Raw genomic sequence first — 27,977 nt, 5'->3', positions numbered from 1 at the left:
GGACATCATCCTGCATTTGGACATCACCACGCAGGGTTGGCTGTATCAATCCATCAGTTACTGACTAAGCAGGCTTCATCTGTCAGGCCAAATTCTGGCAATGTATTAAACCCCTGAGGCCAGCTCTGCCTGGGACTAGATTGGTGCATAGCTGAAAATGATTTTTCTTGTACCAGACACCGAGGGACTGTCAACACTGAATCTTCAAATTTAAGTCTTTATTTCGTGTCTGATTCACAATGACTTTCTACATGACAAACACATGTAAAGAGATACCTTGGATTTTGTAGTCATCATCTTCACAGGAGGGTATGCAGTTGTGGCATTGCTGCTGGCATCTTATGAAAGCCGAGCAGACAAGAGCTCAGCCCCTACAAAAGAACAGCAGTTGGTTTTTGTTTGTTTGTTTGTTTGTTTTTAATGTATTTGTACTAACAATCTATTCTTTCTCAGTTTTTTTTAGCAATTTGTTTCAGTCTTTCATTCCTAAGCGTGACAGTTGAACTCTTTGGGCCAGGTTTTAACTTGCAGCTCATACTTATGTGGCAAAGTAGGCCATGGAAAACCCTGCTTTGAAATGGAAATTCTGCCTCCACTACAGCCACAACAGTGCTGCTCACTGCCCTATTTTGTTTTCCTTTTCCCATCCTCAGCCAAATCAGGCACACCACCCCTTGTTCAAAGGAGAAGTATTAACTTTCCAGAATTCCCTGTGCTGCTGCTTAGGAACTGTCAAATGTCATATTCAGTACTCCGTGCATTTGAGCATGTCTTGTGTTTCTAAGAAAATGCAGTCTTTTTTGACTACCAGAGCCTTGGAGCTAGCTCTAGGATACAGGGAACCCAAACATGATTGAAGGTATGCTATCATATTACAGTGATTGCATGTTCTTTCTAGGCCATGTGTACTTCTACTGGCTTACTCTGTGCCAGCTGTATGCTTCTGCTGTACCGAGCTTCCATGACAATCAGTAGCTGGTCATAATGGCATATGGTGTAGAGTAAAACAATATTAAGTATTTGTGGGAACAGTTAGTATGTCACTGGAAAGTTCCTCAAATCTTTGCCCAAGGGCAAAGTGAAGTGAGAGGTAAAGCGGAGGTCAGCTGAACATAAAGCTGGGCCTGCCACATGACCGTACAACCCCTGCGAGCTATTCTTAACATATTTCTCTTTTTAAGCTGTCTCTTTTGTCACTGAATTTGCTTCTAAATATATGAATTGTGATCTCATTCTCTTCTGTGAAGCACTCTCTTTTTTTTTGGCAGATGGCAAAACTTTTCTGCAGAGCAGCTTGCAAACGTTTGGGTGTGAAGCGCACTTGGCGGTGATGCTCAGGAAATGGTCAGATGTGCTTTGTGCCATACTGGTACTCAGTACCTGGGAGAGTGAAGCCCCTTGTCCAGCACAGCATGCCCAAATCTTGCACAGGATAGCATAAAACCCGACTCCTCTGCATTTTTTCCAGTGCTGAAACAGCGTGATTTTAGCTGACAATCTTCCTTGACCATCTGGTGAAAGAGTGTGAAAGAACTTTGCAGGGACTCATTATTTCCTAGATTAATACTGCTGACAAGTACTCCACGAGGCAGCGTATTTGTAGGGCGTTACGCTACTAGAAATGCCATTAATTCATTTGCTGTCTATCTGCCAGACGCTGAGATTCTGTATGCTGGCATTCTGCTTTCAACATCACCATCTGTGTACATCACAGGATATACTGTAGTGTATTTCAAGTATATTTAACCTATTTTTGCTTTCCCAGCTTCATTTGATTCTGATTGGTGATGATCAGAAGTCAGATACAGTTCCTCAACTAGTCAAGTAACTGTTGCTTTTTAGTTTCTTTATCTATGGAGCCCTTATTAAGAGTAATTTCAAACTGAAATGCCTTTAAGTTCTCTTTGACCTTCTGTGTTGCTTACTGTGGCTTCAAGGTCTTTTAACACTTGAAGTGTTCAAAAATGATCTGATCTCACAAACTCCTGTAGGTTATTCTGTTGTTAAACCAGATGCCCTGCCTTATTTACTGTGAATTGGAACAGTGACCCAATGTTGCATCACTGTGGTCTAAATTCACTGACCTATATTCATAGGCAAAGAAGAATGGAACCTGAGGGGAGGAAGAAGTATTATCTCTTCAGAGAGAAAAATGCGGAATCAAAGTGTTTAAGAGCACTGGGGAGTTTACATAAATAACAAGTATTTGAGGGATTAGTGCCTGTGAAAAGGAAAGGCATTTTAGACTCTTACATTGGAAACAGAGGGAGATGGTGGAGATTGGGAGTGGACAGCAGGCAAGAGGAAATGGAAAAGGTAGGACTTAGAAGGAGGTAGCAAGAAGCACTTTGTTAACAGAGCAGGGATGAGGACTTCAGGGACAAGGGTGGTCTTACTTGGGAGAAACCTCTGGGCTTTGTGTTCAGAAGTGTCACCCCCTCAAAGCCAAAAGCAGGCATGTGAACTTCCTCAGGAACAGTAAAATGTTGATGACTGCTGAAAATGAACAGGTAAGATGAGTCTACATGACTCAGTATCTTATGTTGTTAAATGGCTTCAGCGAAACACTTTCTGTTTCTTGCCACGCAGACTAGTACAGTTAACCTAGAAACGCCCACATAAAACCTGCATTTTGTTGTTTTGTTACCTTCACATTTGGCAAAGGCTTTCTTTATTTGTACAAACCTCTGAAAACTCAAATGCAGCGTAACTCAGGAACTTACTCCTGCTTATTCTTGACTCCAGGTGAAGTGTTACGTTATTCTCCAGTGAGGGGACTTGTGGTTTAGAACTAGAGTGCCACTGACACAGCTAATAGCAATGGCACTGAGTCTTGCTGTGCTCCACACGCAATAGCTCTCTGCTCCTGTGCTGAGCAGTTTTAACTTGGGAGTAGGTGACGTAAAGAAGCTGAGTCACTGCTGCAACAGAAGACAAGCTCTTAAACAGTGTGAAGTGTGAGACAAGTGTAGTTCCCAAGCAGGCTGTAAGACTACGCTTTGCTTTTAGCTGCTGGAATTTTAGGTGGTGGTTTTCCTTGAAGGAGTCAAACCTGTTTTTCAAAGGCTTTTCCAGAGCCCTGCCTACAGGATTCACCACTCTAACTCTAGGAAATACTATTGCAAAGCAGGAAGCCAAGACCTGACTTCAACCATATAAAAGAGTCAGGATGATTAAAACCACAAGTCTGACTTGAATTTCCATCAACTACTCAGTATGGGATGTACTGGTACACAGAAAATACAAGGCTGGGTAGGCAGTTGCAGACTGAGACTTCAGTCTTAATCCTGTCTAGTAATGTCGGCTTCAACATGTTCATTGTTGATGATGAATCACCAATAAGCCAACTCTTAAATCTCAATTCTGGTCACTTTCACCAATAAGAAAGCAAAGGGTAGGTTGTTGCATGTTATTGCAAATAGAACAGGAACTGCTAAGAAACAGCTTTAGTGATAATGATTAAATTCTGCGATATACAAAGGATGAATTCATTATACAGACACAAGTGTTGTTTAAAGTCCCCATCTACACTGTTTTCATAGTCTCTTTGATCATCTCCCTCCTTGCACAGTGCTCAGGAGACCTCTTTTCTCACATGAATATATACTGTTGCCCCTTCTCTACACTCCAGGACTGGGATTCTTATGTCCTTATTTCCCTTGCTCTGATTCTTTGAGCTTTTCACTTTCAAGACCAGTCTGTTGTCACAGCAACTTGGATAACTTAAAGCAACATGCAAGGCTTGAGAAACTGAAATAAAGCTGAGATGTGTAATGCGAAATGTCTTCCACTGAAGAGCTGAATGACAGAGCATTGGAAAGGATAAATTTGAGCATCACAGCTGATTTAATTCTGTTTCACTCTCACAGCATGATGGTGCCCTGTGTGCTTGAGCTATATGTGTGTAAAGGTTGGACTTGAGGCCCGAGTGCTTTGTCTTAGCTTTCCAGCTGCTATTTATATTGCATTAGCTCATAGGGCAACCAGCTGAGAACAGGTCCTTGCTAAGTGAAGCGCTGTACAAGGAGTTTTGTACACTCCTCTATCACAGTTTTTAGCAAGTCTTGAACAGTTTTTGGCTAAGAAAACCATATGATCTGAACACAGAGGGCAAGCAAGGTCCAAAAATGGGATAAAAGTCTCTGGTAAAATCACCATGAATCACATAGTCTGTTTTTTTTATTTGATGTTATGCTTTGGTCATCTTTTTCTTGGATAACTTTCAAGAACCCATGCTAGCCAAACAAGTGAAAAACACCTGTATCATGTGAGTCAAACACCAGCAATGAATGCAGAGATGCAACTTAACCCCTTATTATAAAAGTGGAAGCAAAGCACATTGGTCCCTGCTCATAGCAGAGGGTTTGGAACCAGATTATCTCTAAGGTCCCTTCCAACTCAAACCATTCCATCAATCCATGATAATGATGAGCAGTCCCAGTATCACTAAACATTTAGCCAATCTTTAGCCTGTCCCCAAGCCCCAGCTTTGTACTGCAGTGTTTCAAGTAATACCCTTTCACTGGATTATACTTCTCTCTGAAATAACTGTAATGTGTTCCGTGATATTCTTCTGTCCCAGCTGGACTGTGTCATAGCTGATCTCTGAGGTCTTTTCAGATTAATGGGATTAGATTGCTTTCTTTTTTTTTAATGCTGGATATTTCTAAGCATGCTATTCTGTTGCCTTCCATGCTCCAAATACTCTGTGGTGTTATCTCCCTCATTTACTAAAAGCCGTGCGTATTACTGAAATGACTGCACTGAGCCATACTTATTTCTTGAGTAGCCCTTCTCATCCTATTGCTGTTACCTATGAGAAGAGGCTGACCCCCACCTCACCACAAGCAGCTGTACAGCATGATAAGGGTTCCCCTGAGTCTCCTGCAGACTGAACAATCCCAGCTCCCTCATCTGCTCCCCATCAGACTTGTGCTCCAGACCCCACACAGCTTTGTTGCCCTTCTCTAGACATGCTTCAGGACCTCAATGTCTTTGGTGAGAGCTTACTGTCACAGATAGCAAGTGCTAGAATGAGGACAGCTCTGGATGTGGCGTGGTCCCACCAGTGCCAGATGTGACATCAGACTTTGGTTGCAAAACTTTCTTTCAGCAAGATAACAGATACCATGAAAATCATGGGAATAGACTACTTTTGTTATTGTCTTTGTCTCCAAGATAACAGCCTAGGTTTGTGTAACAGCACAGAATAAGATGAAGTCACATTCCAAACAGCGACTTTGCTTATCAGAAGGAAGCAGTATTATTTCTGTAGGCAACAGGCATGGCTAATAGCTCTGCTTCTCAAAAAGGATCCTATAGTGTGTGATAAGGTAGTGGCTTCATGCCACAATTTCTCACACAGATCCCTCTTCCAGGGACATGAAACTGTTGATGACAGGAGAGCTTTGGACCTTAGCTCTGAAGGTGTCTGTGGAAGGTGCGTGTGCTGCTGATAATTATCGTGTCATTACAACAGGAAAGCAGAAGCCAGCCTGAATGCTCACATGCTGTACTCAGATAGGAAAGCTCTTAGCATAATCTGATGCTGATCAAACAGGGCTAGGGCTAAGCCAGGGCTTGGCTGACCGCAATATTCCCCTGCCAAGGAGGTCAGGGGTAGGCCAGGCTGCTGAGAGGTGGTGGAGCAAACCACCAAGGTTACTTACTGGTGTGGCAGGGCTGGCTCAAGGAAATGAGCAGCTCTCATTTGGGATTTCCAGGTATGTGCAAGGAGCACAGTCTGAGCCTCATTGCAAAGGAAATAGATTAAAGTAACCTAAGGTTACTTTGCCTGTAAGACAGCAAAGAAAGGGAGGAATATCTCATCGTTTAGTTCAGAGGAATATCTCATTGTTTAGTTCAGAGGAGAAAGTGATATGATTGCCCTGAGTGTCTCTTTTTAGCAGAATACTAGGAAATGAGGTGTTACAGAGAGTCAGTTAACGTAACTCCATACTTTTTCACTCCAGATAGCGTACCTTGCACTTTCCTCTCATTTTGTCAACTTTCCCAAAATCTGAAGGGTTTCCTGGGAGTGACAGCTCTGCCTGAGAAAGGCCAGGGCTGTTATTTGCACAAGGGTGCAATTTCCTCCTCTTCTGTGATTACATTTCTCTGCTGTCTTCCTGTTATTCTGTGTATTTCAGTCTCTTTTACTACTGATTTTATTTTCCTTTTCATTACAAGTAACTGATTTCTCAACATTTCTCTTCCGATTTTTATAATCTCTTCATCCAATAAGATTGACTGTTTCCTGCCTTCTTTCTTCCCCTCAGCTCTCCTTCCACTGATTGTGCAAATATTCTTCAGGTCTCTGATATTGTCCTCGTGTCTGTTGTGGGGTGAGGCTAATTGATATAATTACTGTACTTTTTTTATAGAGTGCTGGAGTGGCTTCAGGCCAACCTGATTTCCACTCATTTGTCCTCAAATGTCCAATAAAAACATAGTAAAAAATGTGAAAAATATGTTAAAGCTCTTAATATTTTTTAAATTTATACTTGATGATTTTGGAAATAATTTTTCATTATTAGTTTTTCACACAGAATCACAGAATGGCCTGGGTTGAAAAGGACCTCAAGGATCATGAAGCTCCAACCCCTCCACCACAGCCAGGGCCACCAACCTCCCCATTTAATATCAGACCAGGCTGCCCAGGGCCCCACCCAACCTGGCCTTGAACACCCCCAGGGACGGGGCATCCACAGCCTCTCTGGGCAGCCTGTTACAGCACCTCACCACACCAGAAGTAAAGAACTTCTCCCTGACATCCAACCTAAATCTTCCCTCCTTCAACTTCAAACCATCTTCCCTTTTCCTGCTATTATCTACCTTTGTGAAAAGTTGAAAAAAATTTCTAAATGTACTTTAAAAAAGAAAGTTTTTCTTTGTTACTGTTTTCTCCTTCATTTCTCTATCTAGGAAAAAAAAAAAAAAGGTAGAAAATGTCTCCCAAGAATATATGGATTTTTTATGAGGCAGCAGGATTATTTTGACCAAAAAACTATTTAATCTTTTACTAAAGGGTGAAAACCTGTTCTCTTAAAGGCAGCAGATGTTTTACTCTAAAGCTTTGTTGCCAGGAACTTGTACCAGGCTGGAGATGGGGCAGAAGACTCTCAGCTGCACATTGTAGGATTCTACTGACAACATATGGTTTTTGTTATTCAAAGCCACAAAGACCATGTGCATGTATTTATTTACTGTAGTATTTCTTACATAAGCTGTTTTCCAGAATAATCTGTGTTGTTAAGTACTCATTTCAAGAGGCAGAGTGAAGGGACTGGAGGAATTCAGTGAAGATTTCTACAGGATTCTGTAAAGTTACAGTTTTATTGGCTACATTTTCTCATACTTGCCCTGGCAACATCTATGTAGGTAAATTAAACAGGGAAATTTTCTGAGCACTTGGATCTTCAGCTGGCTTGATGGTTAGCATGGTAGTTGGTGTATCTGGCTGGTGAGAGTTAGCACTCTCCCAAACATTTCCTTGGAATGGGTTCAAAATTTGAATGTTCAAGGATGTATTTGTAAGTATCCACCCTCTTTTGGAGGATAAAAATGTCTAAAAGAATAAGGATGAACCATTCCAGGCCAGCTGGCAGTAGTGCTTAGAAGCATTGCTAGCCATGTTCATTTTGTTAGCCAAATTGCAGTCTGTAAAGAATACCATACCGCCTCTCCTCTCCTCTCCTCTCCTCTCCTCTCCTCTCCTCTCCTCTCCTCTCCTCTCCTCTCCTCTCCTCTCCTCTCCTCTCCTCTCCTCTCCTCTCCTCTCCTCTCCTCTCCTCTCCTCTCCTCTCCTCTCCTCTCCTCTCCTCTCCTCTCCTCTCCTCTCCTCTCCTCTCCTCTCCTCTCCTCTCCTCTCCTCTCCTCTCTTCTCCACCAAAGTATATAATTTTACCAAGATTGCAATGCTATGAGAACATAAATGAGTGCATCTCATGAAAAGCTGTATGTCGGGGGCATTTTTGTTGTTTGGAAAAGTTCTTGCCAGCATAACTTGTAAGACAATACAATTAAAATCAGTGGGTGGAACACTTCTGTACAAATAGCAGTAATTGCAACTGAAAGGTATAATTGTCGTATCTTTATCCGACATGATGAATTTGAAATACCATTCATTATAAAAATAATAAATGGGACTTTCTGTGTAAACAAAGTAAGCCGGTTCACACAGTAATTTCCACAGATAATTTCTGTTTATGTGCAAGACCTGATCCAGAGATACCATTTTGGATGATAAGAGAGATTGTACAGAAGAGCTCACATGTGCCACCCTTAGGAATGCAGTGTGGCCATTCAAGTAAAGCAGGACAGTTTTTGTTTAATACAGCTAATCTGACTGATAAATGTAGACATTTTCTCCCCAAAATACCCCTGAAGATGCTTGGCTTTGTATGAATTCACCTGTCATTTAAAGTTATTTCAGTGCTTGATTTGAATGCATTTTTGTCTACAGATCCTTAGTGAAATGCTCATTAAATTCTCTTCAGTACATGAGGTCTGAACAGGGCATATTCAGCTTCATGTGAGCTCTGTTGTACCCAGGGCTTCAAGCTGCCCTGTTCACATCAAGGCTGCTCACATGGTCACCTCTTCCACCATCCTCACTGCAGTATTTAAGGTCAGAGAGAGGTAACGTAAGTCCAAGTGATCTCGGAGTACTGAGATTGCTACATGTTCCCAAGCAGCAACGCACAAATAGAGGAATAGACTAGCTTAACATTTAATTCCCTTGAAATGATTATATCTGATATAGCATTTCTGCTAATAGACTTCATTGATCTGGTGGTACTTTTCCCCCAGTGTGCAATTTACCAAATATTTTCTGGATTTATTTGTATCTGAGATTAGGGTAGAGGGGAGAAGTTCAGACTTACTCTAAATTGTTGGGTTTTTTTTTGGCAGTCTCCAAAGAATCAGAAATGAATCATTGGCGGAGATGGGACGCAAGAGACAGAGATGAGAGGAAATAATCATAGTTCTTAATTGCTTTGCTTATAAGCCTTAGTTCAGATGCCCAGCTTACAAAGCCTGTCCAAATTTTAGACTGTGTAGAGATTAGGAAGATTAGATAAACAAACACCAGAGAATCCATCATGTTTCTTTGCATTGGGGAGCTCTACTGCCTGCCAGGATCAATGTGATCGCTGAGCAGCAGTACGTCATCTCCTTGCTGTTGAACAGACCTCAGGCATTCTTATCCTGAAATCTCACATATCTCTGCCCAGTTTCTCAGGGACCAAAGTGCCTTAACATCCATACTCTTGGAAACATGTAGTGTCTTCATACAGATGAGATTGGACTGTAAAATCAAGTACTATGTACTCTGTGATCTAAAATTCCCTTTATCCTTACAGTCAATTCACAGAGTCCCAGTCAGCTATGCCCTAGCACTCTGCCAGTGCTGAAATCCGTACCTTGCAGTTGTTCATTGCAGGCTGATTTAAAATGAGCCTTGTGTTTTAACAGAAAAAGGTTCCTACTTAATTATACAGCTGTAAATAACATCTTCAAAATTTAAGTATGTACAGCACAACCGTAGTGCAGAAAACTGGTTATACTTAATTTGTTGCTAGTGTGACTGCATAGCATTTACTTTTATGCCTGAGAAGTGGCGTGGGCATCCTATCAGGTAACAGGTCAGAGATGCCATCTGATTCCTTATGCACTCATACCACTGGATTTTGGCTACTCTTGCAAAATATGTGTTATTTCTTGATTAATAAAGAGGATGCTGAAGGGACTTTGTTACCTCTGGTTGATGCTTTGCACTTTCCCCAGGGATAAGATAAAAGAATTCTGCCTGTGTGCTTCGAATAGAACATCAGATGTCAGGACTATGGGAACGAGAAGGGAGAAGATGAAAGTTGAAACCTGATTTTGTATACATGTATTACAGAGTAAGCAATTAGGGCTTTGTTGGGTTTTGCAAGGATTTAGGATGTGCAGAAGTGTCCCTGCAGCTTGTAGCACTCTGCTTTTGCATTATAGCAAAGTCCATTACCATTCTACAGTGAAGGATCTATCTCTATTTGTTATTTTAAATATTATTCTGTAAATGTTTTGTAGTCATTCATAAAAAATGAACTCCAGGCTGAAATGTGTCATGTAGTGTGTTGTTCAAGGAAATAAATTTTGCCCAAGAGAGCAATCGGTTTTGCTATTTAAACTTAACATTATGTGCAAACAAGAGAGGAAAACTTTTCAGGGAGCAGTTCCCCAGTTCTGATGTTCTCATGTGTATAGCACTTCACCTGCTCCACCTCCTGCATAAGCATCCATTTTTTTTAGCCAGTTCAAGGTGCAGCTTTTGAGACCAGTGAAAGAAAAGGGGTGAAAAGGTATTACCAGATGGCAGCATGACTAACGATTGTGTTCAGTGGCTTCTGTCGGCAAGGACAGAAGGCTTTCCAAGGCTTTTCACTACAAAGATCATAGAATTTGACAGTAGGTTAGAAGGGACCTCAAGAGATCAGGTCACGCAGTTAGGCCTCCAGATGAGACTTGAATATTTCCATAGAAGTAGACTAAACAACTTCTCTGGGTAGCCTGTTGCAGTGCTCCATCACCCTTACTGTAAAGAAGTTCTTCCACAAGTCAATGTACACACAGCATTCACCAATCTTCTCCCATCTACCCAGCCATTGATAGCATCATAGAAAGCTACCATGTTGGTCAGTCACGATTTCCCATTGGTGAGTCCATGTTGAGTACTCCTGATAACCAATTGCTTGGAGAGGTTATCCAGAGCAAGTTGTTCCATCACCTTTCCAGGGACAGAATTGAGGCTGACTTGCCTGTAGTTTTCTGGATACTCCTTGTCTTTTTTGAAGACTGGAGTGATGTGGCAAGACCTTTCAAAGATGCTAGAGTGGTTCAGCAGTCACCTCTGCCAGTTCTTTAAACTCACTTGGTGACATCCCATCAGGGCCCATGGATCTGTGTGTGCTGATTTTGGCTAGACACTCTCTGACCACATCCTCCTTAACTAACAGGAAGTCCTCCTTCACCTAAACTCTCTCTTACCTCCAGGGTCTGGGATTCCTGAGGGCTAGTCTTAGCATTGAAGACTAAAGCAAAGAAGGCATTCAGAATCTTCACCTTCTCAAAATCTCTTGTTATTAAGACACTCACTTCATTTAGTAGGGGACCCACATTTGTTCTAGCCTTCCTTTTACTGTTGAATCACAGACCCTTTTGAGTCGGAAAGGACCCTTTAAGGCCATCTAGTCCAACTCCCCTGCAGTGAACAGGGACACCTACATCTCCATTGGGTGCTCAGAGCCCCATCCATTCTGACCTTGAATGTCTCAAGGATGGGACATCCATCCTCTCTTAGGGCAGCCTGTGCCAGCGCCTCACCACTCTTGTAAGAAACTTCTTCATATCCAGTCTATATCTCCCATCTTTTGGTTTGAAACCATTCCCCCTTCTCCTATCACAACACATCCTGCTAAAGAGTCTGTCACCTTCGTTTTTAGGCTTCTTAGTTGCACGGAGAAGTGTCTCCCTGGTAGTTGTTACAGACTGTCTTAGCAGCTGTATATATATTTGTGCAACAGACAATAGATTGTGCATTCCAAGAAGTTTTAATATGTAATTACAGTACAGATTTAATGTCTCTGCAGATCAGATAAGACTACAAAAAGGTTTCCAAAAGATACTGGCGTACACTTTTTTGGCAACAGCCTCTGCTGGAAGAAAAAAAATAATCAACTGAGCACAGAGAAGCTATTTATAAATAGGCCTTCTTGATGTTTTTTCAAGCCCAGCAGTAATACATTAGCAGTTTGAGTCCAATGAGATAGTTTAATACAATGCTACAGTGATATTTAGATGGTTTGCCAAATAGAAGAAGACAAACCGCAGTGTTATTAAAAATGCACCCTTGCAAGTTTTTGCACTGTATTTACTGCCGTCGGTGGCAGTCAACCAGTGGAAACTTTCTTGGAAGATAATTCATTTTCAGAGGGGTAGAAAACCCAAGAGACACACTGCTTTAGGTTGTTGCTCCTGGCAAGGGGCTGTTTTCTTCCTTCCATTATGCTTTTGGGTATTTATGTTCTCTGATTACCTCAGATAGTTTATTGCAAGTAAACAGTGAAACTAGATGAACAAGTCACTGATTTTTCCATACCAACCATTCTGTAGCATGAGGGCAATAGTTTCATAATGTTTATTTTCCAGTGCTCTTTCATAACTGATTTTTAATGATTAAAGCACCAGACGTGATCCCACTCCATTCTGGGCACTAACAATGCCCACATTGATGCCTGTGGTGCAGAACTGAATCAAGGCAGGAGAAATGCTCATGTAGCTCTTTTTCCCTGTTTCTCATTTTCATTTTGTTACTGCTAATAATACTGCTTTAGGACTATTGTCTGTTAGACAGACCAATTGAACTGCTATTTCTTTTTCAGATTCAATCATCTAAGCAATTACATAAAAATTATTAAAACAGTTAGTGGTCATAATGTATATTAGTCCATTAGGAACAAACCAGATGTGACCTAACAGTCTTCATTGCTCATTTCGTGTGGGCATTCCTGAAAAATCACAGCAGCAGCCTGTCCTAACATGTACTGACTCTGCTTGGCTTGAGGTGACAGTTCTTAGAAGTCTTATCCTGGGAAAGAACCCCAGAATGAAAGATGTAAACTGTTGGATTGACACTCCCAAATTGTTCCATCTTTAAATATGTAAAAATATACTGTAATATTAGTGAAGGTTATCCCCCTTTGCTTTGGGACGGACAGCATCAAGGTCTCTGTAGAGATCTTGGTAAGAATTTGGCGGTGTCCTAAAATGTTTGATGTCAAGACATCCTTACTTCACAACTGAAAGCTTCTGATACTGAGATATCTTTACTACTGCATCTTCATACACTCCAAGCAGAATTACAGAAACATTGCAATGCTTATGATCTGTAGCCACATTACTTTTTCTATGTATGTCCAAAGTCCTACAAATGTTTCTTGTACAAACTAACAGTGCTCTTTACTAATCAGGCTTTTCCAGACACTAATTATTCTGATTTGAAAGGTCTCATGCAAGCAGCATACGAGTGTGAACAGTTGTCTTTCTTCATGCTGTACAGAAGCGAGAGTTATGGCACTTGGAGTGCAAACACTTTGGCCTATACATAATTTTACTGCTCAGAGCCACCCCCTGGAGATCTGTAAGATGAGTTAAGACTGTAAAGTTCAGCATGTATGGAAGCATTTGCTGGCCAGGAGCTTGTAGTTCACATAGACATTGTTTGCCTGTTATATTAGTTCCTTTTTTGTCTATTTTTTTCTCAAGTTTCATAGCCTAGTTGGAAAACAAGAATGGAAGGGAGATGACTTTATTAATTCCTCTTCCTTGTGACAAGAAAATGTGGAATTTCATCATTTCTAAGAGAGGGTTGTCTAAAATGTGCTTTAAAATGATACAGAGACAGTTCCATATGTCCTTATGAAATCTAAGCACGATTGATTAACTACCTCAGCTTTGTAAAGTGGTTAAAAATGGAACACTGCTATGCTATGAAACTTTTTTTCTTGCTGTCCTCTGTAAGCAAGAAGAAACTTCTTACTAAGTTTCTGAACAACAGCACGCTCAGAACTGTATGGCAGTTGCAGACCTCTCCAGTTTCAAGCAAAAGTTTTGTATTTTTTTCTCTGTCCTTTAGGTATGTTATATAACCATAGACACAGTGCTGAGATCAGGACAGACAAAGACTACCTAAAACTCAGTGGAGCTGAAAATAAATAGCATGGCACAAATGAGACCCAACAAGGCTGTATCCTTCCCTTTGCTGATGGCACGTGCCTGAGCTGGTTTAACGCAGTTAATTGTAGGTAACATGCCTCTGCCATATCATTATGCCCCCATCTTTATTACAGCTCCTAACCCAACAGCTTGGCTCCTAACCACAAAGTAGCTTTACATTTCAGGTGGTGCTGGCTCCATTACTAGAGGGCTGGGCAAATGATGGCTGCTACAGTCTCTGGGTGCTATTTTGGACTAGATGCACTGTGTGGGAGATACAAGTAGTTATTGCAGGCACACAGGCTTGTGCTGTGTCTCATTCAGTGGAGTTTCCAGCAGTGTGTCATGAAATGATCTGTAGTTCCTCTTCCTGTTATGCTACTGCTATTAGAATCACGCAGCAGCTTGGTGGGAAGGAACTTGTGGAGGTCGCCTAGCCCAAGCTCTGCACAGGTTGGATATTAGGAAAAATTTCTTCTCAGAATGAGTGGTAAAGCATTGGAACAGGCTGCCCAGGGAGATTATGGAGTCATTGTCCCTGAAGGTGTTCAAGAAATGTGGAGATGTAGCACTGAGGTTTAGTGGTCACAGTAGTGTTGAGTCAACAGCTCAAATAGGTGGTCTTAGTGGTCTTTTTCAACCGTAATGATTCTGTAATTGTCTGAAAGCTGCACCAGCTTCACCATTAGGTCAGAGGCCTTCCTGAATCGGATATTGATAATCTCTGAGAATGGAGATTGTACGACCCCTCTTGTTGATTTGTACCTGTGCTTCAGTCCTATCATTAGGAGAGTTTTTTCCTCATATTCAGTTTAAATGTTCCTTATTGGAACATACTTCTTCCATAGCTGTGGACTTAGGAGAGGAGTCTGGCTCCATTTTCCCTATTATTCCCCCTTTTCAGTAGTTGAAGGTAGCCATTAGGTTCCCTTCAGACTTGTCTCTTCTAGGCTGAGCCAAGTTAGGTCCTTCAGCCTGTTTTAATACATCGTCTATGAATGATGTTATCCAGATTTGTAACATCTCAGTGGCCTTCCTGTGAATCTTCTCCAGGATTGTACTGAGACCCCAGACCTGGATGTGGTGCTCTATATGTCTCATTCATGCCAAGCAGAAGGAAGGGTTGCTTCCTTGACATGCTGGGTACACCCTTGCTAATGCAGCCCAGTACATATTTAGCTTTCACTGCAAGGACACACCACTGACTCATGTTCAGTGTCCTCCACTGGCACTTGTCCTCCAACCAGCTCCACCAGCAAAGCTGGAAAGTCCTGAGCAGTCCCTTGGGAGACTACATCCTTTACCCTTCAGTTTGTAGACGCAGGCAGATTGGGACAAGGAGGAAGGGAACTTGCAGATGCTTCCTCTACAGGACCCCATTCTTTGGAGCTCATTGCTTTGCCTTGCTCAGAAGCCTGTCTGGTTTTCAGCCTCTTCCCAGCTTCTGAAGGAAGGAAGAGAACTGTACTGTTTGGGTAAGTAGGAAGAGAGACTATGATAAGGTGAGGTGTGCAAGTTAGAGGAAATATCCTTTTTTCCTTAGGCTGAGTTGCTCGGTGCTTGCTAGTATTGTCGGTGTTTCTGGTATGCTTGCTAGTTTATATCTGATACAGTCAAAAGATGCCTGATGCACAACTACAGGTGCTATTATTCAACTAAATTAAAAAAAAAAAAAAGTAAGCATGAGTATAAAGATCTTAAATCCTATCATTGTGTTACATATCTGTTCTGTTGAATAGTGTGGGAAAAATTCACAAAGCTCACAGTGGAAATGTTTGTCATTTTATTTATACGTGTAAGGAGTGCGTGGTGATAGAGTGGTAAATAGAAAGGTGATAGAATGCTGAAGCTGAGTCAAATTTGTGGTGATTTATGAAAATGAGGTTGCAGTCTTTTGACAGAAGAATTGCTCCAAGTGTTTATGAGCAATAGATACGCTAAGCAGAACAAATGTAATTGTTTACAGAGCTGTGGTCGCTGCGATGTACTTGTACTACCCTTTCAGGATCAGTAGCAGCAGGAAGGTAATGCATTAGTTGTGCTTGACCTTTCCAAATGATCAGATTTTGCTTCTTGCCTCCTGTGCTCTGAAATGAGAACTTCCTTGCCAGTCTGTCCTTGGTGAGCCCCAGCCCCCATGGACACAAGGTGCAGGGGGTGCGGTATGGGGCTCCTGCTCCTGGATTTGTAGGGCAGCTTCTAGGTCAGACAATGCCTTGAGTGGCATAATTACAGACATTCCTTCTGCCTTCCTGGCAGCTGGAATTACTCCTAGAAATCTGCTATGTGTGCTTTACAGAGCCTGTATGACAGTAAAAGTGCGCTGAGCATTACACTGCTTAGTAGCTGGTTTTAACTGGAGTAATGGGAGTCCTTTAGCGTGGAGTCTGGCCTGGGTTTCACTATGGTTTTAGTTTTGTAACTGCTTCTTTAAAACAGGTTGGCACTACTTTTTACCTTAGGTCTCAAGTCACAAGGAAAAATATTCTGGAAGCATAGATCAAACTAAGCATAGATAAATGTTTTTTTACCAGAGTTTAAGAGTGTGCATGGACTTTCTGATAATCCTTTTCATTTCCTTTGGTTTTTACTGGTGGGTTGCCTCCGTATATCTGCAGTAATGTTTTTGAAAGCTGGGCAGCATTACAGAGCTGGTGGTGGTTCAAACTTCAATGTGCAAACCTGGTAAACTAAAATTAGGCTCCTGAATTCATCTTTAGGTGCTCAGTCAAGAACTGCTGTGTTTACTTACCATTGGATTCAGAAAATTGTGGGGAAAGGCAGAGTACCCTTGGCTACACTTGAAGTTAAACTGAGCTCAGTGCTGGTTGTAACTGCTTTATCAGCAGTGAGTAAATCTGCTGGAGTAGACAAAGCTTCTGAGCTTCTGTTTTTTGCTCAATAGGAAGCAAATTTATGATTTTTTTTTTTTTTTTTTTTGGTGTTTGTTATAAATATATTTTTCCTGTCTCCCAGATGTTGTTTGGAAAAGCAGGAAAGATTTAGCAGTCTTAGCAAAAGAAAAAAAACAACCAAAAAAAAAAAAAAGCTCAACAACCAACGATCATTTTGGAAACATTTCACAATCCCCCTTTCTGTGTCAAGATGTTGTGCTGTACAGAAATAAAGTAAGCGGTGCCGTGGGGCCCAGCACATCCACCACCCAGCTGCTGCAGATCTCACAATAAGCTGCAGTGTGCGGTTTTGGATGGAGGATGTTGTATGTTGCTGGCTGGGGCTTCAGGGTGACAGTGCTCAGGAAGGACAAGCAGATCCCTTTGCTGCTCCTTCCCATCTCATCTGATGGAGAGCAGGAGGCAGGGGTGTGTCTGCCACCTCTGGCATTCTCTCCTGTTTGCATTAGCAGCACTTCATGCTTTGCTGCTAACAGTACTGCCAAGAGGCAAGCAGATGCATCCACAGAAGCTCTGCCAACATCCAGGGGCAAAAGGAAGAGTGCACAGTTGCCTCCAAGCCTCATGTCTGAGCTCAGCCCGAGGGTAGTGTACACAGGTGGACCAAGCTGCAACAGTACAGATTTGGTCTTTCTGCTGATGTTTGGCTCCATTTGTTTGGGAGGAATCAGTTTCTTTCTTGACTACACTTCCCTCCAAGAAAACTTATTTACTGTTTTCTTCCTTGCTGTTTTCATTTGCTCTGCAGTGATAGATTTCTCTCCTGTGGCCCTTTGTTCAGGCCTTTCTCGTATTGCCTGTGTTTTGCTTGTGGCTGTGGCATTATGTGTCTGTGTGGACAGCAGCTTTCAATGAGGGCTTTCCTCGCCTGATTTACCAGCTTTACAACTAAACCAGCCAGTATGCCTGCATCTAACACCATCTCTCTTCCCAGTGGTTTTCCCTGAGGTCCTACAGTTTGTTCTCCTTTGAAGTCCTGGGTTGAATGGCATTGTGCCTCAGATAGCATGAGCTGTTCCTGTGCCTTTAATCAGGTGCAGTTACATGAAAGGAAAATAAAACCAAACATTTATTTGAGTTTAGTTGCTGTGGTTATCGATCAGCTTCCTGATTGCCACTGCAAAGGCAATCAGAGACTTCTGCTTTTTGGGGGGGATCTCATTGACCCCATTGCATAGATTGCAGTTTGTTGTCTTACCCAGTATTTAAAAGCAAATGGAAATGTAAAAATAAAAACACCAGAAGTCTTGAAAAACCACAGCTATTAAGGTTTATGTCTTGTGGAGACTTGATTGATGTTAATAATTAGAATAATTTGTCAGTTTTGATAATGAGAATCTTTATTCCCAAATCTCTTACTCCTTTGAAATAGCGGTAAGCAGGATCCTCTCCACACAACATGCTCTGGGGATTTTAGTCCTCACAGGTAATAAATTATTAGGGTAGCTCTTTGTGCTTATATTACAAGCCGCTGTTTTAACAAAAGAAACATACGTTTACAAGTTTCATATGAAAAGGAAATAATTTACACACATTATTTGGTAAGATTTTTGCTCTCTCTACAGTTAAGATGTACTGATCCCCAGAGTGTAAGTGAAGATAAGTTAAGGAGACATACAAAGCTTTCTGCTCTTTGCATTTCCAAGGCCAACAAAATGCAGTGCTGGGCATTTAGTAGTTGATTCTGGTGGTGAGAAGGACCATCTGAATCCTCCTCAGCAGTGTTTGGTGGTGTCACCATCTTGTTTGCGTGGGCTGAGCTTGCAGGAGCTCAGGAGCTTGGCGAGGGGCAATGCCCACACGTTTGCCATAGCTGGCATATTGGGTGCATACAGTGTGCTTCGTGTGATGTGAAAACAGGCTGGAAAATCAAAATGCTAACCCAAAGAAAAAAGTGAAAAAGAAGCATGTCCTCATAGGCTTAGTGGAAGCAAGAAGCTGAGTGCTCCACTGGGTTTGTTATCACACAGGTATTTAGGAATGGCACAGCATTTGTATTTTGTGCAGGGCAGCCTCATCCAGAGTGACAGTGCACTGCTTTCACATTTCCCTTTTAAAAACTTTAAAATAAATTCGATCTTTAAATACTATTTTAAACTGTGAAATAAAAAACCTGTATTTTAGTGAAAAGTGAAATGTAACCAAAAAGCTTTGCTTTTGCATGTGAAACGTCTTATTCCGTACCATTAGCTCTTTTATATCCAGTTCTTATATCTACATTTATACAGACGGAACGTAGGCCATTTTGTAAATAATGGAAAGGCTAAAATTTATTGGCTGTAAAGGCATTAAAACCATGAAAACTTTGAAATTCTGAATTGTAGCAGAATCACAGTCTACAGAAGCCACTCATCTTTTCAGATCACTTTTACAAGAGAATAAGAATTACCTTCCCATCATTTTCCATTGTGTAAATACCTACCATTTGATTCACCTTTTCTCTTCTCTGCCTCTGTCTGAACTGCTCTTCAAGCAGAATATTGTCTACTGAACAGTCCTCTTCACAATACACATCAGCCTTTCCATCAACAATTGGACTAATAGATGTTCGTAGAGGTCTTTTCCAACCTTAGCAATCCTGTGATTTCTATGAGTAGGTACCATTGGGGATGGTATCCAAATGTTAGTTCTCAGCCTTTCAAATCTCATTAACAAAGTTATCACATGCTCAGGTGAATGCTTCTTCACCACTTTTAATTAATTCCAATTGCATGTTATCTACACCAAAGAGTTTGTTGGCTTTTCCTTTGTTTTACTATCCTTTTATTAGGTTTCAACTTCTTTAGTCATTAGAGGAAGTTGTTTGTAAAGATTTCGGTTTCTCAGGAAGATATCCACACTTCCTTCCCTTCCAGCACTGTATTTCAGGTTGGATATAAGGAAAAATGTCATCTCAGAATGAGTGGTGAGGCACTGGAACCAGCTGCCCAGGGAGGTGGTGGAGTCACCATCCCTGGAGGTGTTTGAGAGCTGTGGAGATGTGCAGGGAGGAGTGTGGATATGGGTATGGTGGGAATGGGTTGGTGGTTGCACTTGGTGATCTTAGTGGTCTTTTCCAACCTTAATGATTCTGTGATTCTATGATTCTGTTTGTTTCTTCAGTTCTTGTAGCCCTGGTGTGAGATGAGGTGGTATCTCTTCTAACAGAGAAATCTCCACATAGAATGCCATCAGTGTTTACAGCAGTATTTCTCAGGAGACTTCTACATTTCAGGAGATTGTTTTTGATGCCACTTTTCTGTAGTTACTGCATCTCTTTCACACCCTATACAAATATATTCCATCAGGCTTCTTCCTGGAGAAGATTTCCTCTGCAGAAGCAGGTGGCTGATGGGTGGCTGGTGGCCTCCCCCCAGCTTGTACAAAACAATTGTGTGTTTTTTGATGTAGATACAAAGGAGTATTCAGAGGCACAGGTTCAGTGGCAGATGGTTAATAAGGTATTCAGGTGCTTTTAGTGCACTTTTTAGTTCTAGAAACCAGACAGAGCAATCAGCCTAAGCTGTGTACAGTGTTAGTTGTACAACTATATGTTTTCCACATATCTTGCTGAAAATATTCTTGTTTAATTTTCAGTACTGGGATGTGTAAGCAGCTGTGACAGTCTGCACCAGGAAATGTTTCGACAAGAGCCAGACTTCTCAACACATTTTGCATTTGATTTACTTCTCTCCAGTTTTACTTTTCTGTGTGTTCTGATAATTCTTTTGCGTATCTCATTATTATTGCTGCTCTGTTTCTCTGGCAAATCAAAAACAATACAACCAGACAATAGAATGGTAATGCTGTGTTCAGTTTTGGGCACCTCACTGCAAGAAAGACACTGAGGCCCTGGAGTGTGTCCAGAGAAGGGCAATGAAGTTGTGAGGGGTCTGGAGCACAAGTCTGATGGGGAGTGTCTGAACTTGGATTGTTTAGCCTGGAGAAGAGGAGGCTCAGGGGAGGCCTCATTGCACTCTACAACTTCCTGAACAGAGTGTGTGGTGAGGTGGGAGTTGGCCTCTTCTCCCATGTAACAGCAATAGGATGAAAGGGAACTGTTTTCAAGATGTGCCAAGGGAGGTTCAGGTTAGGTGATGGAGAAATCTCCTTCAAAGGAGTGGTCAGGCACTGGAATGGGCTACCCAAGGAGATGGTGGAGTCACCAGCCTTGGAGGCGTTTAAAAAATGTTTAGATGTTGTACTGAGGAACATGGTTTAGTGGGAAATATTGGTGATAGGTGGACTGGGTAGTCTTAACGGTCTTTTCCAACCTCTGTGGTTCTGTGATTCTATGATTCTTTCCTGAAACATCATTACATGGTCTCAGGCTTAGAATAGTGGCTATTAATGATGGACATATCAGAAGGAAACAGATACTGGTGAAGTTAAACAAAAATAATTATCACAGCATTATAAAATTGTTTCAGTTGGAACAGACCCTTGAAGGATATAGCCCAGCTCCCAAGTGAGATGAGTTGATATGACATCCAGCCCATTGTCATCTGGAAAAGATGCAGTTTTAGTGAGCTCAGCAGAGAATTTGTTACTGTGCTGGTGAGAAACAGTCAGTAATATTGGTGGATAGAAAGTGCACAGAAACTTGTGGTGCCTGGTTCATTTTCAGATATTATTTTCCTTCTAAAGGAATGCTGCTTTGTTTGGTTTCACTGTGCAGACAAAATGTAAGATCAATACTATATAACAAGGAAAGCAATGCCTATGCTGTGATTCATGGTCAGTCATCTTTAGGGTAGGTTTAGGGGCACAAGCAATTTCCAGCCTTCTCCTTCTAGTGTGCAGAAAGGGCCAAGGTCCTTCCTGCCCCCACTGCCCCTGACCAGGGATGCCATCTGAGGTATGTCAGCGGCCCCTGTAGCAGCAGAGGGGCTTGTTATACTCTGCTCCACTAGCGCTGACATGGGTTCTACTGAGGCCCCGGCCATCATCTGCTAGGGCAGGGTACAACAGCAGAGCAGGTGTTTTCCTGATGCCCATGGAGGACTCCACACCACAGCAGGTGGATGTGCCCTCAAGGAGGCTGCAGCCCATGGAGGGCCCATACAGAACCGACTCCTGGCAGTATCCTCCATGGAGAGATCTCACATGGGAACAGGTTTACCTTAAGGGACATGGCAAGGACCCATAGAGCAGGAAGAGAATGTGACCTGTGAGCTTTTTCATTACATTCTCTGTCCTTTTATTGATGAAGAAGGGGAATGAGAAAATGGTTGGATGGCTGGCAGCTGATGAAGGTCAACTCACCACTTAAACATCTGTTAAAGTTTTGCATCACTAAGTGACAGATTTGGTGAGAACAGTATGAGGTTGTTCAAGAAAGATGAGGATGATCTTCCCCATATATTTCTCAGTCCCCAAAATTTTCTCTACCTGCCTGTGGTATCACAGGGTGTTACTGATTAGAATCATAGAATCACAGAATTGTTTGAGTTGGAAGGGACCTTTGAAGGTCATCTGGTCCAACTCCTCTGCAATGACTGGGAACACCTACAGCTCAATCAGAGTCCCATCCAGCCTGACCTTGAGTGTCTCCAGGAATGGGGCATCCACCTCTGTGGGCAACCTGTGCCAGTGCCTCACCACCCTTATTGTAAATTGTTTTTTTCTTATATTCAATCTAAATCTCTCCTAAAGGAGAGGAGAAACATGAGCTGACTGTCCTCAACTTCCTTTCAAGCCTGTCAATGCCTCTTCCTACCTAACCAGAAGGACTAAAATGGACATGCTTTGACCAATGAAGAGCAGCTAGAGCTCAACTTTCACACTGAATATGGAAAAGAAAAAGAGAAGCACCTAAATAAATAAATATATAACCACCCCAAACCCCACCAGAAATCAATGCATATATTTAATTGAATACTTTTATTTTATTTTATTTTATTTTATTTTATTTTATTTTATTTTATTTTATTTATTTATTTTTAATGTGGGAAAAAGGACAGAACACAGATGTAGCTTAAAGGTCCTACTTTAAAAGGTATTGAGGGTGAGATCTGTAATACAATTCTGTGGTGCTGAAGTGAAATCCTTACTACTGTGTCCTGTTTCATGTATTCATTTAGTTAGCTATTGTTTGCTGAAGAGATGGAGCTATGCCAGGAGCCTGGAATCTGGACTCATACAAAATGTGTGTGTGCATCATGTAAAGAAACTGTGTCTGAACTCAAAGGCAGTTATTGTGAGCAGAGCTGAATGACTGCATGGGCTGGAAGGACCTGCTCATAGCAGGTGTTAGAAACATGAGCTCAGCCTTGCACCTAGACACTATACACAGGGCAGGGGACTTAATCAGCACTTCTAATTAGAGCCCCTCTGAGTGCCTGATTAGAAACCCAGCACCGTTGGGAGTGTTGCAGGTGCTCTGAATTCTGGGTAATGTGAAACACGGTCTGATTTCCATTGTCCATACTTTAGTTGTAAAGAGTACTGAACTACTCCAGAAATATCTGAGAGCATGTCAGGTCTGAGATATCTGAGGCACAGTGAGGACATAAGGTGAAGATGGTCACCTAATGCGTGGGAATGAGGAAAAGACAAAAGCATTTAATAGTGTGGGGTTTTTTGCCTTAGTTTGTAATATTAATGCTACCCAGTCGTTGAGTTGAAGAATCATGACTGGGGGAATAAAACTTTCCATTCACCAAAATAAATTGCAAGTATCAGCTTATCATTCATCAGTCCACGGGCCTGATGGATTCACCTTACAGTACTGAAGGAGCCAGCAGATGTTACAGCTGGACTCCTCACAACAAAATACCAATGGTCTTGGGAGTCTGGAGAGGTCCCTGCCAGCTGGCTGCTAGCCACCATCATACCCTCCTACAAGAAGGGCATGAGAGAAGACCCAGATAATTGTCAAATTACTAATGCAGGACTTTTCTTTTGAGTCCACACTGACTGTGCCTGGTAATTGGTAATTTGATATAATTCTATGTATTATAACATCACTGCTGAGTGGATGAAGGGGATCTGATTGCATCAGTGGATGTAATCTTGCTGGACTTTAGTAAGGCTTTGATGCCATCTCTCACAGCATCCTTCTGGACAGACTGTCCAGCTGTGAGATGAACAGGCTCGTGTTGTGCTGACAGATGAACTGGCTGCAGCTCAAAGTGCTGCAGTGAATGGAGCTGCATCTGGCTGGAAGCTGCCACTGGCAGTGTTCCCCAGGCTCAGTTCCAGGGCCAGTTCTGCTCAACATCTTTATTGGTGATCTGGATGTATCCTTAGCAAGTTTGCTGATAGTAATAAACTGGGAGATGCTGCTGAGTCCCTGTCTGGAGAGCAGCTCAGCAGAAGGGATCCACATCCCTGTGCAGGTGACCGCAGCTCAGCATGAGTCAGAGCACAGGCAGAGCAGTGACTTGTGCAGCACAAAGGAAGAAACCCACCAATGCCCCCTAATAGAGCTGGAATTTTAATACTTAATCTGGTCTCTACAGTAGTGCTTTAAAGCTTCAGTAGCATTTCTTGGTGCAGTAAAGGTCAATATCTTATAGCAGTATGAAAGTGCTCAGAGCCTTGATGTGGGGTTCTGTCCTTAGCTGCTTACAGCAATCAACAGTTTTAAATCTATGTGTCAGTAGCAACTTGCCTTCTAACCAGGACAGTTTTAACTATGTCTTCTCAAGTCAGAGATCTGGGCTACATTAGGAAGCTCTGCTGAGGGCAAAGCTGTGGCTGAAAGAGAATCTGAACTGTCCGAAAGCTCTCCATTCTGGAAAATTTGCCACTTTTAACCTTATTTTTAGTTAGTACAACTCATTCATGTAACGTTGTCTATTTTTTTGTTTTCTCATAGGTTGGCTGGATTAACTGGCTGTCATTCAGAGGGAACTTGACAGATCTATTTTGCTTTCGTTGAACCTCTCTACTGCATTCATAAGGATTTCCTGGATCCAGAAGCTGCACTGGAGGCAACTGAGCAGCACAAAAATGTGACTTTGACAAGAGACTCCGAGCCTTCTGCTGAGGAATTTCTTACTGATCAGTTTGTAATTTAAGCCTAAAACTGAAGCACGCATAATAGTTTGTTAATCTGATAGGGGAAAAAGGCTTTCTCGTTACCTAGGGCTGCTAAAAAGGCAGTCACTGGAAGCTTCAGAATGAGTGCTCCATTAGTCCCAAACAAATCGTGTTATTCCCAGCTTCAGGACAATCGCAGTGAGATAAAAAATAATAATGAAAGCACAGTGAGCGTGGGGGATAGCAATGCCAACCAAATCGTGACAAAGATTAGAACCACGGAGGGGGAAATCAAGAAACAGGGTTTGACAGATGAAGGTGGAAATGTACACTCTGGAGGATCGGACAGAGTTACTTGTCTGGATACAGAACAGAATAAACTGGTGTTCAGAGACTCTCGGACCTGTAACACTGGTATACAAGAAAGTAAGCTGCCCTCAACCACAAGCAGGGAAACAGGGAAGGACAGCAGGGCCAGTGAAGTTAAGGATATAGCAAGGCATATCAGGATTAGCCGAGGACAAAGTCTGTCCAATTTAAAAAGCAGCACAAATGATGCTAACCTGGAGATAATTTCAAAAGGTGATGTTGACTTCACCCAGAATTTTCCTAAGGGTAAAATGTCCAGGACTGTGGAGATGGAAAGAATAAAAAGGCTCTCTTTGGGCAGACCCAGTAAATTTTCTCCTCAATCTGAAACACTTACAAAAGAATGTGTTGGCCGCGTGTCTTGTAAACGTCTGCTTTCCGCATCATTGGATTCCATTGACAGGTCGCACCATTTGATTGGAAATACAGAGAAATCACAAAAAACTTCCACAGATCATTTTCTTGGGATGGTGTTTCATCCACTCGACAATACCTCAGAGGAAAATACTGTCTTTTATTCCAAACCATCTACCTCAGGGAACAAGAAAATAAGTAAACCAGAAAACGTACCAAATGTTAACACCGAAAGCACACTGCATACTTCTCATACCCATCATCATTCAGCTGTTAAGCCCAGTGAGATTGCTAGTAAATCAGAAGCACAATTAAGTCAGGGTGATAAAAGTAAGAAGCTGGAGCTTAAGGCTGTGACATCCCTACAATCTAAAAACACATGTCAACAAAAGACTGAGAGAATTATGGTGGTAGAGTTTCTGGGATGTAAAAAAGATGGAAGTACAACAGTAAAAGAACAGAAGGAGTCTGGCTCTGACGCATCAACATTTCAAACATCCCATTTTCAAGACATCTGTGATAAAGCAGAGGATCCTGTGTCAAATCAGGTTGTAACCTCTTCTGATGACAGACTGCAAAGTGATAACTTCACCATCCACGGGGAAGGAAGAGAAGGCCATGACAGTGACAGTGGGGCAGCTACCCAGCTTAGTGAGGAAGACAGAGAAGTGGAAACAATATTCCCACTCACCTGTGATGGTAATTCCAGTAGCAAAGTGACACCTATTAAAAACAAAAATTTACATGAAGATGATGCAGGCTGTGCTGGAACAGTTGGTGAACAGGTATCTCACATACAAAACGTGTATCTACCTGATAGCAAACCCTTGCAAGTTAATGAGGATAAACTGATGCTGGTCAAAGGAAGCACTGAGGAAGCTGCCTTTCCTGCTTCTGATCTCTCTGAGCACGACAGAGTGTGCAGCACAGAGACAGTGTCAAACCAACAGCCTGACGACCATGTCAGTGATGTGGAAACCTTCGTGGTTCCAAGTAAAAAGACAATCCCTGCCCAGAAACATCCTCCAGATGAAGCACAAGAGAGCTATAAGGTTTCAGCAAAGGCTGACACCTTTTTATGTGTTCCAACTCATATGCGCCCAGTGGCAGTGCTGGATGTTAACAGTCAGCCCACACTATCAAACAGTAATTTGAAGGACCTATATGCACTTCCCATTGACAAACTGTCACCCTCCTCAGTCCTACCTCCTGCTGACAGTACGCAGATGATGAACATATCCCCCAAAGTGCCTATGAAGACTGCCAGCAGCAGCGCAATCCCCAAACCTATCCTGGTTCACTCCAAGGGCTCCCTCACAGATAAGGTGGATGCTGACAGTGACTGCAGTGAGAAACTGGAAGAAAGCATGGAGGTGAAACCTGCCATACCCAAGCCCAAACCCGTGAGACCTAAAATCATCACATACATCAGAAGAAACCCTCGTTCAATAGAGCAGCTTGAGCCTTCATTTGCACCAGCGGGGCTGCCGTACGGTACCGCAGCATGCGCAGTGCCCATCTCCACAGAGCAGAAGGCATCTGGTGGAGGGGAGGGGAAGACCCCCAGCATCCTGTATGATAAATTTAAACCTGACCTCCAGAAGCCAAGACTCTTCAGTTCTGGGCTGGTGGTGTCAGGAATTAGGCCTCCAGGTCATCACTTCGGCCCAATGAGTGAGAAGTTTCTGCAGGAGGTAAGCAGGTGGCTTTGACACTTTTGTGTGCTGGGTTGTGAGTGTTTGCTTACTTGTTGCTGCCAGAAGTTAGTTCTCAAACCACGAAGAAGTAAATCCTAAAGCAAAGCAATACATGATCAGTAGGAATAAACGTAACCTTTTCTGGCACTGACCTTGATGTGGTGTCTGATCTGTGACTGGAAGTTGTCACCGTGTTCCTCCAGCATTTCCCAGCATACAAGTCACCTGCTAGTGTATAAATAGAGATGTTTAGATAGGAAAAGGCGTGCTGGTTGAGTTTATCCTTAAATGGATCTTCTGTTTTTTTTCCAAAGAACATCTTTGGGAAATTAATGTGATTTGCCTGCAGAAACTTTTCCTCCTTAATGGGAATCTTGGCTGGTTTTTGCAGTCCAAGCACTAGCGGTCCATATGCATTCGCTTCTGTTAAGCTATACAGAAAAACAGGAACTGTCAGATTTCATTAGATTATATACATCATACGGGAAAAGATTTCCTTTTGACTCATTTTAAGCAGTGCTCTGTATTGCCTACCATCTTAAATAAGAAAACACCTTTCCTGGAAAAGTCTTCCTGAGCAGCCAAAAGGTAATGGAAGTCCCACTGCCCACTTCTGGGACCTTATATCTGGTTGTGTTTCCACTTTGGTAAGCTAGGCAGGAGTGCAGGCTCCCTGCAGTCCCTGCTGGGAGGTGGGCACAGTTGTTCAATGTTGATGTTGCTTGGTAGGTGGTGAAAAGGACAGGGAAGAGGGGGTTATATTTAGGTCTGTGATGTGCCCTTGAGTCTACTGCTTTGGACCTATGGTAGCTAGCTCAACAGAAAAGCTTTCTGTGTAAATATCAAAGATCCCACAACTGTATTTAATTTTAACCAATCCTAAAATTAAAAAAAATAAATACAGTTATTCATTTTA

General features: G+C 42.2%; 1 protein-coding gene across 5 annotated transcripts in view; it reads left to right on the top strand.

Annotated features, from left to right (window-relative positions):
- Positions 1-27,977, top strand: part of MTUS2 (microtubule associated scaffold protein 2) — a 232,330-nt gene that overhangs the window by 64,037 nt on the left and 140,316 nt on the right. For all 5 annotated transcript variants that reach the window (XM_015851998.3, XM_015851995.3, XM_085555355.1 and 2 more), the window contains one exon: positions 24,478-27,058. In XM_015851998.3, the coding sequence (XP_015707484.2) occupies positions 24,782-27,058 (2,277 nt within the window). In that variant the 5' untranslated portion in view covers positions 24,478-24,781. The remainder of the gene's footprint in view (positions 1-24,477; positions 27,059-27,977) is intronic.

This window comes from Coturnix japonica, chromosome 1 (genome assembly GCF_054131305.1).
Source record: "Coturnix japonica strain WE chromosome 1, WE-NBRP24, whole genome shotgun sequence".
NCBI lineage: Eukaryota > Metazoa > Chordata > Aves > Galliformes > Phasianidae > Coturnix > Coturnix japonica.
This window is presented reverse-complemented; position numbering and strand designations above follow the sequence as displayed.